At 39.8% G+C, this 20,186-nt stretch overlaps 1 protein-coding gene across 1 annotated transcript in view; it reads right to left on the bottom strand.

Annotated features, from left to right (window-relative positions):
* The window catches only part of BMP2K (BMP2 inducible kinase), a 108,621-nt gene extending 89,162 nt beyond the window's left edge, over positions 1-19,459 (bottom strand). The window contains exon 1 of the mRNA XM_049790307.1: positions 19,279-19,459. Coding sequence (XP_049646264.1) covers positions 19,279-19,459 — 181 coding nt within the window. The remainder of the gene's footprint in view (positions 1-19,278) is intronic.
* Between the last annotated feature and the right edge of the window lie 727 nt (positions 19,460-20,186).

The following is a 20,186-nucleotide window of genomic DNA, read 5'->3' as shown; positions in this document are numbered from 1 at the left end:
TCCCTGACACAGATTCGAATTAAGTGTGGTCCTGAACACAATTAAGTGTGGTCCAAGCCCACACACACGTACCACCCCCCCCAAAAAACCACACAAAATTCATAATTTATCAATAGGTTAACCAGGTAAAGATTTGAGGGAGTGGGAGATAATAAGATAATAAGGTAAAAACGCCAATACAAAATGAGCTCATTTTGTATAATGGAATGTCAACTACATTTTAAACAGTTTTGAAGAATATTGGAAAATTACAAAAAGTGTAGGGTAAGGGGTACTCCTAGTATGATACTAAATAACTCTGAAAGACTTATTTTTTTAAATGTTCAGCCTCAAATTTTGTTTACAATTTTAGTGTCACAGATACTGATTATATATATATATATAAACAATGCAATTCAATCTAAAATCATTAACTAATTAAATTGGACATTTTCTATTTAAGATATTTTATAGTTCAAATTCTACTTTTACCAAACACAAGCAACTCACTTTCCAGTTTTGAAGACAGCTGTTACGTCATTCAAATTTAAATTATTAACAAATGAGAGGGCAAAAAAAGTTTTTTAACTTCTGGAAATTAAGTTAATTGGCGCTAAGTAACAAACACCATCCATACATTAACATTTAACACTCCGTTCATGAAGACAGAATTAAAATCCCACATGAGGATTGATGGTTAACAAAAACATCAGAAATTATACTTCTGAAAACAAAATTACTACTAAAATTGCATGAAGAAATAGGGTAGCATTAATTTCACATCATCCAATCCAAACTAGAATAAACATTTCTTTTGAAGTCACAGAAGATTTAGAGTGTAATGTTCAGGATATGTTGACTCCTCTGGCACTATCTGTTATCACTATACAAGCCCGAACATGCTGATGCTTACATATACACTTTGTAAAACAATCTCAAGTGTGCCAAGTAAACACAGTGCCTTCTGTAATTAGAGGCAGAGGCAGTTGTAACTACTGAAAGAAATCTTAGAACAGAACCAAAGTATCAGTAGCCAGCCAGTATCTATTACTTCAAGGCCAGTTACCAAAACCTTGGCCCATAAAATAGATACATATTTAAACATTCTGTGTACATCTAAGAAAAGCCTTCTACAATATTTCAAAACTATTTATCTGATGTTACTAAACACAAACAAGTCTGAAAAGAATAGTTTGTTGTAACTTCAAGTACAACTACTGAAGACAATTTCCTGACGTACCAGAACTGTCAGGAAAGGTATGACGTTTCCTTCTGACCAATTACCATTCCCTAGGCTAAATAGTATATTGACTACTAATAGTCTATTCTATTAATGAAAAATCATCCCATTAATCACCCTCAAATGTGGCACTTTATAATTATCTGTCTTGCCCCTCAGTAAAGAATAGACTTTTTGCCTTAATTGACTGGCAAATCCCTCCAACCACAATAGTTCAAACGTCAGAGCAGAGAGACATCTCTTACACCTATATTCCATACATGTGATCCTGGTGAGACTATATGCAGCATATAAATGGAGAAGAATTTGCAAACTCTGATACACAAAGACTGTAAGACTCAGCCTTACAAATACTTCACACTTCACCTTGGGGCTAGAGCGATAGCACAGCTGTAGGGTATTTGCCTTGTACATGGCTGACCCGGGAGGGACCCAGTTTCATTACCCAGCATCCCATAGGATCTTCTGAACCTGCCATGGGCAATTGCTGAGTGCATTGCAGAATCAGGAGTGGCCTCTGAGCATTGCCTGGTGTGGCCCAAAAAAACAAAACAAAAAAAAAAATAGTTCACCTTAATAAAAAAGTTTATTACACTAACAGAACCAGTACACAAAACTCTTTAATGTGTGTAGACACACATTTAAATCTGTGCCAATGAATCAAATATTTTCATACACTTTCACTTCTCAATACTCTTACCTACTGAGTATTTACAGCATTGAGTTACTAAGATAAAATCTGGAAAATTTTGAGTTGTAAACAAAGGATAATTTCTATACTGTCTATAGACTAAAATCTTCAACAGAATCTCTATGTAAATCTTTCTGAGAAGCGCTATATAACTTTCAAAGAACTTCAACAATTTTTACTATTCTATCAAAACATTCAAAAGGCAGTACTTTTTCCATTTATCCTCTTTGATAGACATAGGTCCTCTTCTTCTTCCTCTATGTGACTGGCAAAGCAAGAGAAATAGTACACTGTACTTACTCTGCACACATCTAAGCAACTTTGATCCCTGCTCCCCATAAGGTCCCCAACCCACCAGATGTGATTCCTGAATGCAAATTCTGAGTCAATATTAAGTTCTGACCACCACAGCCAGGTATGGTCCAGAAACAAGAACAAATGTCTATATAATTTGCTTCTAGTGTTCCTAGACAATTCCTTCTATATAAAAATGGAATTACCATTTGATCCCCAGCTCAGGGACCATACGGGATGCTGGGGATTGAACCTGGGATGGCCACTTGCAAGGAAAACATCCTACCTGCTGTGCTATCGCTCCAGCCCCTGCCTGATTTTCTTAATTTATCAAAAGCACCAAACGCAATATAGAAGAAAGTTCTCTAGACAATTAGTAGTTTCTACCAAAATAAAGAAAGATAAAATTAAATATCATTCTTATACACTACAATTGTCTACAGAGATATTTAAATTTTTAGGTAGAATTTCCCCCAGAAGTGCCACAAGAGTCACAGCCTCCAATGTCAACAGTGGGTAGGGAATCCCATTTGGTGCCAGGGAATTAAACTCAGGGAACCACACATGCTCTATGTGCCCTACTATTTGTGATAGCTCCCTGATCCCAAAACAACATGTAAACAGTCACAAGACATGAAGAAGTATTTATCATCACTTTCTATCAGAGAAATACAAATCAACATGACAATGAGATTCAGAAAGGCTGCAAACAACCAGTGTTAGCAGGGATGTCAAGAAAAAAAGATTCAATGCTGTGTGAATCTTGTACAGTCTGATCTCATTGGAAAATGCTGTGAAGTCTTTTCCAAAAAGAATAGAACTCCCATACAAATAAAACCCAGTGATTTCACATCTTGGCATTTATCCCCAAAACACAAAAACACTAATGCAAAAATATATATGTGCATCTATATTTATTGCAGTATTTATTAAAACCAGGATATAATAAAAAGCAAATGTCCAACAACAGATGAATTGATAGGAAAGTCACAATACAAGAATAATCATTTCATTTTTTCTTTGTTTTGGTATATTTTGGGACAACAGAGAGAGATGCTCAGGGATCACTCCATACAGAACTCAGGAGTGCCAGGGATCAAATCCGGGTCAGTTGCATGCAAAGCAAATGCCTTACAGCTGCTATACGATTGACCCAGTATTAGTCATTTCCTAATAATCAAGAGATTAAAAAAAAAAATCAAGGGATCAATACATTAAAAAAAACCTCACTCCTAAACATGTATGCACTTAATTGATAGAAAATCAAAATATTTAAAATTGCTAACAAACACAAAGAAATATATTGACAGCAATACAACAGTAGTAGACTTTTAATACTCCTGGACAGATCAACAAAGCAAAAATACTCAATGAAGAAATTAGCCTCGAAGGAAAAAATAAGAGAGTTGGGCCTAACAGACATATATAGGACCCTCCATTCCTTAAAAATTGAGTACATTCTTCTCCAGTGCACACAGGACACACCCAAATAGACAACATGCTGTGTTACAAACATAACTCCATAAAATTAAGATGTCTTAGAAAGCATACCAAATACATCTCCAGACCATGCTGCTTTGAAAGCATAAAATAATTACTAATCAAAACAAGAAAATCTCAAACAATATAAACAAAAAATAAAATTTTGGGGTCAGAGAGATAGCACAGCGGTAGGGTGTTTGCTTTGCAAGCAACTGACCCAGGCCGATGCTTGGCTCAAATCCTGGCATCCCATATGGTCCCTGTGCCTGGCAGGAGCGATTTCTGAGCATGGAGCCAGGAGCACCACCACATGTGGCCCAAAAAAAAATTTTTTTAAATAAAATTTTGTCCTAAGTTAAAAATAAAAAACAACCATGGTAATACTCATTAAAAAAAGAAAGAAAAGGCCCGGAGAGATAGCACAGCGGTGTTTGCCTTGCAAGCAGCCAATCCAGGACCAAAGGTGGTTGGTTCGAATCCCAGTGTCCCATATGATCCCCTGTGCCTGCCAGGAGCTATTTCTGAGCAGATAGCCAGGAGTAACCCCTGAGCACTGCCGGTGTGGCCCAAAAACCAAAAAAAAAAAAAAAAAAAAGAAAGAAAGGTATAGTATATGTATAGACAATAGCACACTATGCATCTATAGAAATAAATAAAATCTTGCAGTTTGCTGCAATATGGATAGACCAGAAGATTATCATACATAAAAAGCAAAGTAAATTTAAGAGAGGAGAAAAATTAGATGATCTCATTCATCTCTGGTTTATGGAGAAAATAAAACAGGAATAATAATAATCATCATCTGGAATGATGACAAATCCTTGACCTTTAATTAAGTACAAAACAGATTACTTAGTAGTGGGTTCAGGAAATGAAGAGTGAAGGAAGAGGCAGTCTAAAAGTAACACAGGAACAATGGTGGAAGATTTGGGGCACTTTTGTGGTGTTAAAGAGTAATAACTGGGGCCAGTGAGGTGGCGCTAGAGATAAGGTGTCTGCCTTACAAGCGCTAGCCAAGGAAGGAACGCAACCGCAGTTCGATCCCCCAACGACCCATATGGTCCCCCCAAGCCATGGGCAATTTCTGAGCGCTTAGCCAGGAGTAACCCCTGAGCATCAAACGGGTGTGGCCCGAAAAAAAAAAGTAATAACCATACCATAAAACTATAAGTGTTAACACTATCATAACCATACTAACTAAACTATAATAAGAAATGGAAGCAAGCTTTGTCTTGTCTTGGTCTACAATTACAAAATTCAGAGTAAGGGCCTGGAGAGATAGCACAGCGGTGTTTGCCTTGCAAGCAGCCGATCCAGGACCTAAGGTGGTTGGTAAGGTGGTTGGTTCAAATCCCAGTGTCCCATATGGTCCCCCATGCCTGCCAGGAGCTATTTCTGAGCAGAAAGCCAGGAGCAACCCCTGAGCGCCGCCGGGTGTGGCCCAAAGCCCCCCCAAAAAAATTCAGATTAAGCAGTGTGAAGAGGGGAATGAGTAATAAGGAAGAGGTGGACTGGAAGTGAATAAAAAATTGTGAGGTGAAATAAAGACTGTGAAGGGTCTTGTGTATTTTTGACGGTGGTGAAAATGCAGTGACTACATCAAAACAGTAAGTACTAACAATATTATAACCATGTTACCTTAACTATAATTATAATAGATTTCTTTGTCTTAAAAGCATTTGTACCCAAATTTCAGTTTTCTCATTCAGCTATAGACAGTTATATTAGCATATATTTTACTTAAAAGAACATAATAGGGGCCAGAACAATAGTGCAATACGTAGGATGCTTGCCTTGCATGTTGACAACCTTAGTTCTATCCCTTAGTTCTATCCCATATGGTCCTTCAGTCCCTGCCAAGAGTGATTCCCCTAAGCATTCAGTCAGGAGTAAGTCCTGATTATCAACAGGTATGGGCCATTTACTTTTTAAGCAGAATAATAGTTGCAAAAAAATTTTTGGTTAATAACCATTAGTGTGAAATTTAGGAGAATTCCGGTTGGTATGCCCCAAAATGTCCCTAAAAGTACTGTCCATTATCTATTTAGAGACTACTGTAAAAAAGCAGGCCCATAGTTTTTCTATGAACAAATTCTTTCAGAGCAAAATAATTCATATAAATGCCATAAATGAAAGCAATCTATAAGGGGCCAGAGTGATAAAAGTTCATAAAAAAAAAAAATTTGCCTTGCATGCAGCCAACCTGGTTTTGATCCCAGCACCCAGATGTTTCCAAGTCCTACCAGGGGTGATCAATGAGAACAGAGCCAAGAATAAACTCTGAGCACTGCCAGTGGGGTGCAAAATAAAAGGGTGATGTTAATGCAAATGTTGATATATATAAAGCAAATGTTTTCACAGTATTATGAAAAATAATTCTGACATCATAGATCTCTTTTATCTTTCAGAGTGCCTTAGGGGACTTTCCACCTTAGTTCCTCAACCCCTCTTTCAGATCTATTCCTGAAGTTTATTTTTCCAGAAAAACCAATAAATAAAAAAGACAGAAAACATCACAGAACAGTTTTGTTTTCATTATCACTTAAAATACATATTTTTAAAATGTTTAACCCAGAAGTAATGCCAAGTTAACTGGGAGGTATGGGGAAACTGGCCATATCAGCTGTACTCAGGGATCACTCCTGTTTAAAATCAGAGGACCATATGGAGTGGAGGAGATTGAAACCAGGTAAAGCACCTACAAGACAAACACCTTACCTGCTATACTAGCATTCAGGCCCTGTCAAGTTTTTGTTGGTTTTTTTTGTTTTAATTATTTTAAGTCATCTAGGAATGTCTTCACCACAAAGTCTCTGAATTTTAGTATTACAAGTTTAAAGTCAAATGCATTTGTATTATGTATGATAATAATCTTGTATTTTTTAATTGTGAATAAATTTAGCACTAATGAATATAAAACGGAATATGTTATTATGACACATCAAACTTTAAGCCTAAATGTTCCTATAACCTTGAACAAAAAGAGAAGGAAGTGAAGAGAAGTCATCTATTTCTCTTCCTCTTTTTTATTTTCCTGCATGAAATCTTAGATATTGATAAGATATTCAACTGAAAAAGCTAAAGGTATTTGATTTTAAACTACTTCTATTTCAAAAGTACCTTATTTCTCTTATGACTAGACTTCTATAGAATAAAACAAACTAAATTAAAGGAAAATGTAATTTTAACTCTTAAAAATTAAACCTGACATCTTAAATAACTCTAAAGGGTCAGGTGGTCCTTTTAAAGAACAAAATAAGAAAATTCTAACCCAAATATTTAGGTTCTGATATCGCTCCTCTTCCACTCAGACTGCTCAGGCACCCAGCTGCCTCTGGAATATTCGTTCTTAAGCCTGTGTGAATCCCCAGTCTAATCAGAGACCAAAGTTAGATAGGCAATGGAGCTAATTAAGAAGGCCACATGTAGTACAAAAAATGTTAAAGTCTTGAGACCAAATACTAACCTTCACAACCAACATTAATAGTAAAGCTTTACGTTCTTTTTTTTTTTTGTCTACTTTCTTATAGTTAAATTAGGAAACTGATTAGCTGCTACCATTACAGGAGACTTAAAGACACAAGACATACTAATATTTTAAAAGATATTAGTCAACATAATTTTCACCAGATAAGACATTTAGACTATCTTCTACAGAATGTTCAAACAGTCTTAACTTTATTCAGTTCTTACAATCGCCATTCCTATATTTAGTGATCAAAACATGAAAAATAAGAGTGAGCTTCATAAAGCCCATAATAACCACCATAACTTCTAAAATAACACAGGACAGGAAGATATTTCATGGGCAAGAGTCTAGAGTTTAAGCCAGCACCACATAGTCCTTGATGAGAACAGTCCCCAAACACCAACAGGCTCAGTTCCAAAACTAGTAATAGTAAAAATGACAAAACATATAACGTTTATTAAGAAAGACACTATGTGATAACAAATTTGAGCTTTGAATGCATAAATAGTAGTTTATCATGCCAGAAATGTACAGAAAGTTATACCCAAGTTTTCACACTTTGATTCTTATAATAGGACCTTAATCTTACAAACTACTAACATTTTTTCTTTGTTTGTTTTTGGGCTTTGCACTCAGGAATCACTCCTGGCAGGCTCGAGGGACCATTTGGGATGGAGAGGATCGAACCCAGAATGGCCAAATGCAAGGGAAATGCCCTAAATGCTGTAGTACCCCTCAAGCCCCACTAGTAACATTTCTTAAGAGTAGCGGTACTTACTGTCAAAGAGCCATATATAAATACTATTTAACCCCCTTCTGCAAACATTTCTAAATTCCCACCTTAGAGAAGTTAAAAAAAAAAAAGCCCATATCTGTAACAGATACTAGGGTTTAAAAATAAAGAATTTTTTAAAATAAAGTAAAATTATTTTATTACAGTATATTATATATCATATATATCATGTTATGTTCTGTTATATAAATATATTTATAAAATATAAAATTATAAAAATGAGTATAATATATATATTTGGCTGGAGCCAGAAAGATAGTGCACTGGGCAGGGCACCGGCTTTGCATGCAGTTCAATCCCCACAACCCAGATGGTCTCCTAAGCCCCACAAGGAGTGAGCCCTAAGTACAGAGCCAGGAATAAACCCTCAGCACAGCTGGATGTGACACACACACAAAAAAAAAGGTCCTAAAAATGATCCATTTGCCTTGGATATCCTAAGGATTTCTCCTTTGGGTTGTATAACAGTACTTTAATAAAAAATTTAAAACTTAACAACCAGTTAAATAATCTAAGAAATAATTTAAGCTGTACTAGTTGAAATTTTTAGTAACCCTCTTTTAAATCAACATTACTGTATACATGCCAGTTAATTACTGCATACTACACCAATTAATTAATTATCTTACAAATGTCAGGAATACTAAAATATATATGTACCACTAGGAAGATATACATCCTACTTCTGAAAAAATCAAAACACGAATGTTCTGCAAATCATGACTCAGTGAGTACATCTTTCTTTAAAACACACACACACACACACACACACACACAAAGAGTAGACCATTAACATTCAGTAGGAGAGGTTTTGTTATGCAGGCCAAAGAATGAAAAAAGTGGGTCACAGCCAGTGATGCACAATCCCATTCTCTAGAAAAACAGTCCTGAAAACATTAAAACACTTTACTACCCTATTAGTAAGTCATTTTAATACTAGTATTTCAATGATTTTAGAAAAACAGAAAAATCTAGACAAACCACTGACAATCTTAATCAAAACATTTAAAGTATATAAAAGATGCCATCTAGGAGATCCTTGGTAGGAAGCTTACCACAAAATCGGGGAATGGGAGAAAAAGGAGAGATACAGTTAGACCCAAAAGGGACCCCTATGACAAACCATTATAGTTGGACATGATCACTACACAAGAACAGGGCTGAAAGAAAGTAAAGTGTTATGCATGATACCTTTTTCAGTAACAGGATTGCAAACCATGGTGCCTAGACGGAAGAAAAGGGAGGAGGGGAAAAGAGAAGGAAAGTGTCTGCCAAAGGGGCAGGCAGGGAGGCGGGAAGGGAACACAGGACACTGTTGGTAGGAAAGGTAAACTGGTGAGGGATAAGTGCTAGAACATTGTATGACTAAAATTCAATCATAAGCAACTGTGTATTTGTATCTCACGGTGATTCAATAAAAAAAATAAATAGGGGCTGGTGCAGTAGCGCAGCTGTAGGGCAATTGCCTTGCATTCAGCTGATCCAGGACAGAATTCGGTTCGATCCCCCAGAGTCCCATATGGTCCCCCAAGCCAGGAGCGATTTCTGAGCGCTTAGCCAGGAGTTAACGCCTGAGCATCATCAAGTGTGGCCCAAAAACAAAAACAAAAAAATTAAATAAGGCAGAAAAATGTTCAAGAAGGCTCCAATCTGCCCTAATAATTAAACCCAGCTGCCAAAAACTAACAATAAAGAAAATAAGTAAACACAGCATATAGGCAGGGAAAGGAGTATATGACAAATTATTCTTCCAGGCAAATAAGGAATAGAGGAATTTAAGGATAATGATGTTAGTTATTAACATAATAATTACATGGTGTTTTACCCTCTGATCTGCTATGGCAGACCTAGAAATTTCCTAATGTAAAAGAAAATGTAATGTCTCTCTACCTAAACTGTGCCCACCTCTAATATTAAGGTTGGAGCTCATTACAGAAGTGAGATTACTTTCTTTTAAGAAAGAAGGTAATCTTCATCTAGAGGCTTGTTGACCCATTCATTAGGCCTTGGTCCTACCAGTCACTCAAAAAAAAAAAAAAAGAGCCACAGTCAGGTGAATAAGTTTAATATTGTTACTTTCTATAAGATTAGCTACCCAGAGATTATACTTTGGAATAACATTCCTTCAATCTTTTTACGCCTGTGGACTGGTACCTAGCTTCATATTAGTCCGGCAATCAGCTGGGGTAAATGGCCACTTTCCAACTTTTTACCACCTGCAGGCCAGCACTGGTCCATAAATGTTTGGTTGAATTCCACTTCTTTAGCTTGCTCTCTTCAAAAGGGAACTCAAACTACACCTTCTGGGGGAGTCATACCTACTAAGAAATGCTATGCAGCAGCAACAGAAACAAGAAGAAAGTACTGTTAGTGTAGTCACAGCAGAAATCAAGCAGGTAAATCAACCAGGAACAGATCTACCTGGTGGTAATTTTTCCATTCATCTACTAAATGTTTCCAAAGTAGACAAGACCACCCTGAGAGGAGCTTGAGAGGAGCTGAAAAGAGCCAAGAGGAGCAGGAGCAGTAGAAACCTTGTGTGTAAATGAGGAGGCAATTTCTAGTCATTTAAAGAAAGTGAATGTTAAGAGGTAACTGAAAAAAATCTGAAAAGGGGGAGTGAGGACAAACAAGGTTGGGAACCACTGACCTAAACAATTGGCTTACATATCGTTGACAGTAATATTTTAGGTATATGTCAACATAAAATCAGGGGAATTCCCATCACTGAATTGTCCTCCCACAGCCTCCGTTCTGGTCCTATCTCCCATATCCTCTTCCTCACCCCTGGGGCTGCTAGAGTTAAGTGGTCCCCTCTGTGCCTGGCTTACTACTTAGTGGTCTTACACATGTTTGGTCTTGGTACCTCCCTTATTTCCTCCCCTAATTGGGAGGCGGCACTAGATTGTCAAAGATCTTTATAGATTCTAGTTTCTATAGAGGAAGGTTTTTTGTTGTTGTTGTTATCGTTTTTATTTTGTTTTGGGGCCAAACCTAGTGGTGCTCAGGGTTACTCCAGCTCTGTGCTCAGAAATCGCTCCTGGCAGGCTCAGGGGACTATATGGGATGCTAGGAATTGAATCCGGGTCCGTCTGGGGTAGGCCACATGCATGGCAAATGCCCTACCACTGTGCTATCTCTCTGGCCCCTCTATAGAGGAAGGTAACAAAACACAGGTTAGTATCAACTGAACTTGAATATTAAATAAGATTGCTATCCAACTATTTTATAGTCAATATAGTAAATTTTTATGTCTTCTGAGCTATTCTCAATTCAAAAACTCGGTAACTCACAAAATATCTAACATTAGTATAGTTGCCAAGATACAAAGATGAGTAAAGACTACAAGACAGTTAACTGCTTTTTAATTTATATGTGATTGGACCACCCAGCAGTGCTGGGAGATGCTCCAAGCCATGCTTTGGAGACCACAAGGGTCCATGGGTAGAATCAAGCCTCTGGCAATGCAAGCATATGCTCAGCCTATTAAGCCATTGTTTCAGTCCAAGTAAAATGTATTTTAAATGTATCCTGAAATATTCAATTTCAATACACATGTGAGATTATAGAGTCTGCATTCTAAGTATATACTATAAGTTAAAAGTTAATAATGAAAAATGATAAGGAGTATTGAATACATGAAGTAATCTGCAATAAAATGCATAGAGATTGGTTGGACTCAAACCCCAGACTAAGTCTGTATTTCAGGGACCAGTGAGAGAATACAGACAGGGTTATTGTACATGCCTTGGAAGGGGTCAATCCTGGTTGATTCCTGTTCCGTCCCCAGTACAACACATACTGGAAAATCCCAAGTCCTGCTCTGGAGGACCCATCCCACAGTACAAAAAGTGTAATCCTATTAATTCCTAGCCGTGCAGGAGACAAGCAACATCACATTTCAGGCTCTTGCATTGAGCCATGAGCCTAGTTGGCAGAGAATCTCCAAGAATAGTCCTGAGGTCTCCTGACCACCACTTGGGAGCCCCATCCCACAACACACATGTCTGTATTATTCTTGGTCAAGAAAATAAAAGAAGATAACATGATCACAAGTCCACTTCGTAATGAAAAAATGTATTGGAAGAAAAACAAAGAGTGAATTTGTTGACTAGAATCTAACCACGAAAAGACCTGTATCCACAAGAAAAAAATCTCCAACAGATATTAAGGAGCCAACCGAGAGCAGTAAGCATTAATATATTGAGAAATGAACATTGTTTTAGGTATGATATCTTGTCCTTAGATAAATTACCTCTAAAATGAAGAGGATAGAAAGAGTACAGCAGGTGGGTAAGGCACTCACCCAACTTACAGCTGACACAGGTTTGATCCCCACACTCCTAAATGGTGTGCTGAGCCAGCCAAGAGTGATCTCTGAACAGAGCCAGAAGTAAGCCCCAAGCATGGCTAGGTATGGCCCAACAGGTTAAAAAAAAAAAAAATTACAGGCAGAAACTGAAGATTATATTCTAGAAGATATCATTAAAATCTAAAATATTCTATGTAATGAACTTTACTGCAGGTACTTTCCTTTTGCTGTGAAAGCATATACCACAATCAAGAACAAAATTCTATATAGCTAATTAAAACAAAGTGTATACATGGCTGAATGTTATATACTAACTTATCTAAAATGATTCAGTTGTTTTTGAAAATATTGGGAAAATAGCACATGGGATAAGGCCTTGCCTTGTATATGATGAAGGCCAGTTCAATTCTTGACATTGCATTTGGTCCCCCCCAAGTACTACCAGAAGTGATCTTTGAACAAGGCCAGAAATAACCCAAAAACTACCACCAGATTACCAAAAGACAAAAGAGAGAAAACCTGTTAGGTCTGGACAAATAACACAAGGGTCTTAAGCACCTATTTCCTTGCAAGCTATGGTCATAAATTCAAATGTCTGGTATTCCACATGAACTGAATACAAGTTTGACAGCTCTCACTAAGCCTAAGAGTTTGGCTGTTTGTAATCCCTAGTATGACAAGTGGTATCTGGCTCCATAGCAGTCATCCAAAGGGGTGCAATACAACTAAAATACCATGTGAGCACCATGGTCAGAAAGTACAAATTTTGGCAAGCGTATGTTTGAGCACCACAAATATGTACCTCAACTACAAACTTGAGGTCAAACGTGCAAATGAAGAAGAACAGATCCCATCATAGAACACCATGACAAATAGTACAGTACATTCCTAAGTACTCAAACCTAATGAGCAATCAATGGTCAGCTAGAAAGGGGTGTGTATAATACAACAATATGGCCAGTCACACAACAAGGAAGAAAAAAGGGAATGAAAAGGAAAAGATTTTTAAAAATGGATAGATAGTTCAAAGGGCTTGGAGTACATGCCTGCATGGAGAGGCCTCTACACTTGTAATGACACCCACCCTGCCCAAACACAACCAAGAAAACTACGCACCAACCAACACCAACAAACACACATACATAAACCTTAGCTCTACCAGAGTGGCTAGAAATAGCTACAAAATACCACCAGGTTTAACACAAAAAAAAAAAATTTTTTTTGGAAAAAAAAAAGTAATACTGGGCCTCTAAATTTCTGTTATCTTTTAGGGAGATAAAATAATTTACCATCTTTGCATTTGAGTGCTTGCATAATTTAATTTAAGTCAAAAAATGCAATGTGATGAGAAAAAAAATAGCTACAAAGGTCCCGGAAGTTGAATTACATATGCAAAGGCCAAATAATAGGCGAATAGATTTGGTAACAGATCAGGGAAAATACACATTGTAGATAAAGAAAATAATTATTGGAAATAAATTAGAAAAATAAATAGAGGTGAGATTTTAAAAGATAACAGATTGACCATGAATAATCATTACTGTCAGACCCAAGAAAAAGGGTTTTAGGGACAGTTTTTCTTTTTATTTTGTTTTGTTTTGTTTTCCATTTTTATAGCACAGCAAGTTGTGCAGTGTCTACTCCTGGCTCTATTGTCAAGGGGTTACTCATAAGATCAGGAGACCATATGCAGTGCCCAAGGGATCAAACCAAGGCCAACCACATGCAAAGCAAGCACCTTAATCCCTGTACTATCTTTCTAGCTTCACATATAAGAAAGTATTACCCAATCATATTCAAAAATACCTTTGCAGCCCCTAACCTAATGTTAGAGTACTACAACATATTGATGGTATTTCAGTTCTGAACACCCCCATTATTGAATGCAATGACATTTTTAGTCCCATAGACTTTTTTTAAGTAGTTCCCTACTATTTAAAGAAGAATCAACTTCCTCCTATTACCAATCATATTAAACTCCTCTGAACAGCATAGAAGACTTATAGAAATATGTAATCAAAAAGCCAGTGCATGTTTTAATAGAAACACAGCAACTTACATTGCAATGCAAGTGTATAACAATTTGAAACTATATTCAGCTAAAATTTCCATATGGCTCTACTTCAAATGGATAGCCCAAAATTGGATTTGGTTAGCATGTCACCTTGAAACTGATTTTAAGCAAAAACATGAAAATGCCCCAGTCTTCTAAGTCTTGAAAAGATATTAAAAGTGCAATTACACTATTTTCAAGCATATATAAATAATACTTGCCTAGAAAATATTTGATGCAAAGAATATCTCTGAGAACCTACTTTTAAACGTAAATATAGGATCAGGAAGGTAACTCAAAGGATATATAGCACACACAAAATTTCCAGTTCAATGCCTAGTCCCATATAATAAGCCTCCTATTGGGTATACTTTGATGGTTTCAACATCACTGGGCCTGGGCAGCACCACATCACGAATAGGTCCCTCACTGGGAATCACACCCAGACATATAAGCACCACTGGCGGGGCTCCACAAAATTTTAAAAAAATGATAATTTAGTGTATGACATTAGATATGTAGTACATGTAATATATGAATATAAATATAGCAGGCCTATAGCATTGATCTTTGTTTAAGAACTCCATAAACTTAAATTCCCCTAAATTGTATATTCCTATGACCAAAATCAATACAATACCCCCAAATCTACAGTAACACCTTAATTTCCATTAGTGACATTCATATAGCAGTGAAAATTTTTAATGAGGCAGCTGGAATCAACACTGTAACATTGCTTTCTTGTTCCTGCCTTCTAGTCTCAGACAATAAGCATATGCCTTTTTCACCTCTATAATGTCTTGTCTTTCTTATTTCCATGCTTTTAACTTATGTTGTAAAGTAGCATGACTATCAAGGGGCCATGAAGAGAGCTCAAAGATCTGGAGTGCATGCCTCGAATGTGGGAGCCCTAGGTTCAACAGCCAAGGTCTCCCCTAGAGTTAGAATTAGCACTCAGCAACCCTAAATAAGGTCCAAAACTAGAAAGTCCCTCAATCATAATACAAAAGCACAACACAAGACCAAGAACATTTTGATGCCCCTTAATATTCATGAGATACCATTTCTTTTAGGCATGAATTACAGTACTACTGGTCATGAGTTCAATGTTCCTGTTACTGAATCAACAATATATATACAAGTCTTTCAACAAAAATATACATAATACATAATACTATGTGTGTACATATAGCCATCTATATGACCAAAATGCAGAAGCTTGCAGAGCCATAGGTCTGTATTCACAAACTCACTACTCGAGAATTAGAGAGGTCAGATTCTAGCTCAGTGGAAGAGGACATTCTTTGCTATATGCATATGCCACAACAAGTGACCAAAAAGGATAAATCTGATACATAATACATGTATTATTAAATTGCTATGTGTGTAAGTATGGAGGCAGAGAGTGAGGGAGGAAAAAAGAAGACAATCAGATTTTTGAGAGCTAGTAGCCTGCGATTCGAACAGCTTGGTAAAAGCACTTCAGGAGCACATCTGGGCCCTTTTAAAAACAAAGCTTATCCAGGGCCCGGAGAGATAGCACAAAGAGATAGCACAGTGGCGTTTGCCTTGCAAGCAGCCGATCCAGGACCAAAGGTGGTTGGTTCGAATCCCAGTATCCCATATGGTCCCCCGTGCCTGCCAGGAGCTATTTCTGAGCAGACAGCCAGGAGTAACCCCTGAGCACCTCCAGGTGTGGCCCAAAAACCAAAAAAAAAAAAAAAAAAAAAAAACCAAAAAAAAAAAAACAAAGCTTATCCAAAGAAAAATAGTTAAAGAATTACTAAAGTTATTTTCTAATGTTTTATCTTTTTCTACCCTTTTCCACACAAAACTACCCTGCCCTGATTTGTTTATATACTCTAAATTCAAAAGCCTTTTTACACGAAATTTCTCTATTTCAGTTGCTTATCTCCATTTTCCTTTCCAACTCAGTAATGCCACAATTTAAATATAGTAATATTTATGTAATATGTATAATAATAGTAATATGGTAATAATGATGCAAACAACTGTCAATAACGGATGTTTGTTTGGGGATCACATACAGCGGTGCTCAGAGTTTACTCCTCGCTCTGCATTCAGGGATCACTCCTGGTGGATTGGGGCAACCAATATGGAACATCAAGTATCAAAGGTCAGCTACATGCAAGACAAATGCCCTGCCCCACTGTACTATCTATTGTTTTGGCCAGTATTAATTAGGAGGGGGGGGCCATATCTGGTGATGCTCAGAGATTACTCCTGGCTCTGCACTCAGGAATCACTCCTAACAGCCTCGGGGGACCATGAAGGGTGCTGACTGATGATGGAAACCAAATAGGCCCGGTGCAAAGCAAACACGCTACCCACTGTACTATCACTGGGGCCCCAGCCCTTAACTTTTCTTAATGCCAATACAGTTTGTGCTTAAATACTATATTTAAATTGTGGCATTACTGATTTGGAAAGGAAAATGGATATAAGCAACTGAAATATAAGTACAGTAGGATATTGGGTAGGATGCTTGCCTTGTATTTGGTTTATCCATCCCAGCAAGACATCTGACCCTACAATCTACACAGCAATGGCTGGAGTGATCCTTGGCACAAAGCTATGAATAAGCCCTGAGCAGGGAGCGGGGAGGGGCATTGAGATGTCAGGATCAATCCAAACCAAATAATGCCTGAAAGAGATAAAATATATCCTGGAAGAAAATCTACTTTGGCCTTTCCTCCAGAGCAGGCTAAAAGTCTAGTACCAGAAGTTTAATACATAGGGTGAAGAAGTCTCATCTTCTAAAAGGTTTTCTGAAACCCAACTTCTTTCGAGTATTTAAGTGGCAGTTTTTCCCATCGAAATGACGGACTTAGGGCTGGATAGATAGTACAGTGGTCTCTTGCAGGAGACCAACCCAGATAGATCCTCAGCATCCCATATGGTCCCTGAAGACAGCCAGAAGTAATTCATAAGAGCTAGGAGTTGTCCCTAAGCATTTCTGGTGTGGTCCCAAAATCGGGATGGGTGAGAGGGGAAGGACTCACAAACGTATGTTAATGAAGCACTCTTAACAGTAGCACAGCATTTGAAGTCTTTGGGGAAGTGGGAGGTCTTATGGTTAAGTAAAGACTCCCTTCTGAACTTCATTTTTATTTTCATTATTACTTAATGATAGGGTATTAAACGTTTAGCAGTAAAATAAGCTGCAGATCCAAAATCTAGTTTGGTTAAGTGTCAATGTTTTATTTCTGCTAAATAAAAAAACCCACCTGAAATTTAGCAAAATAAAATGAATGTAACACAACTCAATTCACACTTCAACTAAAGTCAAAAAACTACAGTAAGTTAAGATGACATAGGAACAAATCTACATCATCTTTAAACCAAAACAACGCTTTTGAAATCCATTCATAATTTTTCTTTAAAAGGGGTGGAATGTACGTTATAGTAAACTACCAAGATCAACCACCAAAGATTCATTTAACTTTGAGAAGTTCAGGACTCACCTCTCCAAGGTCCTGCTTGTCTATTGGGGGCAACAGCTTGGGAAAGGACATCTATGTGTCCCAAATAAATTCTAAATCGTTTCTCTTGAGAATATTTTGTGGGGGGAGAGTGACTTACTAAGTTGGGGGGGGGGGGGGCTCTTAAGTTTTTTCTCTTGCACAAATTCACTTTTGTCAAAGTTTCAACAAACCCAGGCAGGAGAAGAAAGCATCCATCGCATGCTTTCAAACGACTCCAAGGTCTACCACAGAACCAAAAGGACTTCGACTTGTTTTCCCTTAACCTTGGCCGGCCGTTAAATGATTCATTTAGCAACAACTAGTTATTTCTTGTAAACTTCTAAAAAGAGTATCGGCTTAAGAGAGCATCCTCCTGCAATGAAGAAAACCCCAAAGGTCAATGCAGCCAAACCAAGCGATAACCGAGGAGGCATTGCCTACCCTTATCCCAGAGCGAGACCAAAGTAAGTAAGTTAAGTAAGTAATAAATAAATAAATAAATAAATAAATAAATAAATAAATAAATAAATAAATAAATAAATAAATAAATAAATAAATAAAAAGTGTGCAGAATTTCCCAACCGAACAAAACTCCTCCTGGGAGCAGCACGCCAATTTGTAACTTTTGCAGGCACGATCTAAGTGAGGATCCTAAAAGACTGAACCTTAAAAAAACTTGGGCCGGTGCAAGTGGACCTTACACTCTTTCCCATCTGCAGACAGCTGAGGCTGTCGGAGGGAGAGTAGTAGTACACCCAGGGGTCAGATTTAAAAAATAAAAAAGAATCTAAGGAACCAACCAACATCGATCTTTTCCAGGCGCTTCCAAAACTTACCACCAGCACCCCAGCCCCAGAAAACCGCGCAGCAAGGGGGGAGAGGAAAGAAAGCACCGAGGCAAAAAATAAATAAATAAATAAATAAATAAATAAATAAATAAATAAATAAATAAATAAGTGGGGGGGGGGGCTCATAATCGCCGGCCAGCACGGAACCGACCGACCCAGCGGGCAGCAAGGTCCGCTAGCCCACGATCGGGGGTTGAGTCTGTGGATATGTGGGTGTGTGTGTGTGGGGACGGGGCTGGGGCCCCCCTCCGCCAGCAGAGCAGAGCAGATCGGGTGGGGGGGAAGCTTCCTTTTGCAGCTCGATCTGACCCCCTGGTGCAGGGGTGGCCAGCGGGATTTGCACCCTCGCTGCCAAAGGCGAAAAGCAACCCGTGTCCCCTCCTCGATCGTGGCTAGGACGAGCTGCTTTCGCGTGCGTGTCTGTCTGCTGTCTGTGCTGGCAGATCGCGGCGCGGCGCGGGTCGGGCTCTCCCAGAGGAAGATTCGGGCTCTTTGTGTGCAACTTGGTCGACGCCGCAGCAGCCGGCGGGGACGCGTCCTCCAGGGCCGGGGATCTCTGTCTCTCTTCTGTCTCGATCTCTGCGTCTCTCTCCCTCTCTGTCTCCCCCTCCACAGCCCCGGGAGCAGCGTACCTTCGGCCAGCGCCTCCTCCAGGGTGACCTGGTAGCGGCCCACGGCGAACACCCGCACGCCCACGGACGAGCCGCCGGAGCCCGAGCCCGAGCCGGCCCCGACCCCGCCGGCCCCGCCGCCCGCCAACGCCGCCGAGCCGCCGCCGCCCTCGCACTTGGGCATCCGCGAGAACTTCTTCATGGTCCCGCCGCGGCCGGCGCGCGGCAGGAGGGCGCGGAGCTGGCGCCAAAGGGCGCGCCACACAGCGAGTCCTCGGCCCCGGGGGTCCGGCCGATCACGCAGCGCAGCGCAGCGCGGCGGAGCCTCACATCACAGCCCGCGCGCAGCCAGCCAGCCCGCGCGCACTGGCTCGGCCCGGCCCCGCCGCCCGCTCCTCTAGCGCCGCGACCCAGCAGCTGCCCAGTTCCCGCAGAGGGCGGCGGAGGGGCGTGTCTTCGGGGCGTGGCTACAAAGGGGCGTGGTTACGACGGGGCGTGGTTTCGCGCGGGCGGCGGAAGCCTCCTGCGCGAGTCGAGCCCGCCAGAGGCTGGTTGGCGGGCGCGGGGGCGGGAGCTGAAGAAGCGGGAGGCGGGGCGACAGGCCCCTCCCGCGAGGAGGGAGTGGGCCCGCTCGCGTCGCTCAAAGCCTGACAGCGCAGCCCGCGGCGCGGCGCGGCGCGGCCCCGCCCCGCCCGCCCGCCACTCGCTGCCGTTGGTTGGCGACGCGGCGCCGCTGGTTGGTAACCGCTCTCCCCAGTCGTGGGGGAGGGGGAGAGAGGACGCCCGCGCAAGCGCATAACGCGTCCGCGCTGTGCCGGAAGTGACGGTTCCGGCTCCTTGTCACGTGGGCGGGGCCTGATTCTGGGGCTCCAGGTCGAAGAATCTGGGCTTACAGGATGCAGCCCGGCCTCCTGCGAGAGGCAGAGTGG

This window comes from Suncus etruscus, chromosome 16, assembly GCF_024139225.1.
Source record: "Suncus etruscus isolate mSunEtr1 chromosome 16, mSunEtr1.pri.cur, whole genome shotgun sequence".
NCBI classification, from domain to species: domain Eukaryota; kingdom Metazoa; phylum Chordata; class Mammalia; order Eulipotyphla; family Soricidae; genus Suncus; species Suncus etruscus.
This window is presented reverse-complemented; position numbering and strand designations above follow the sequence as displayed.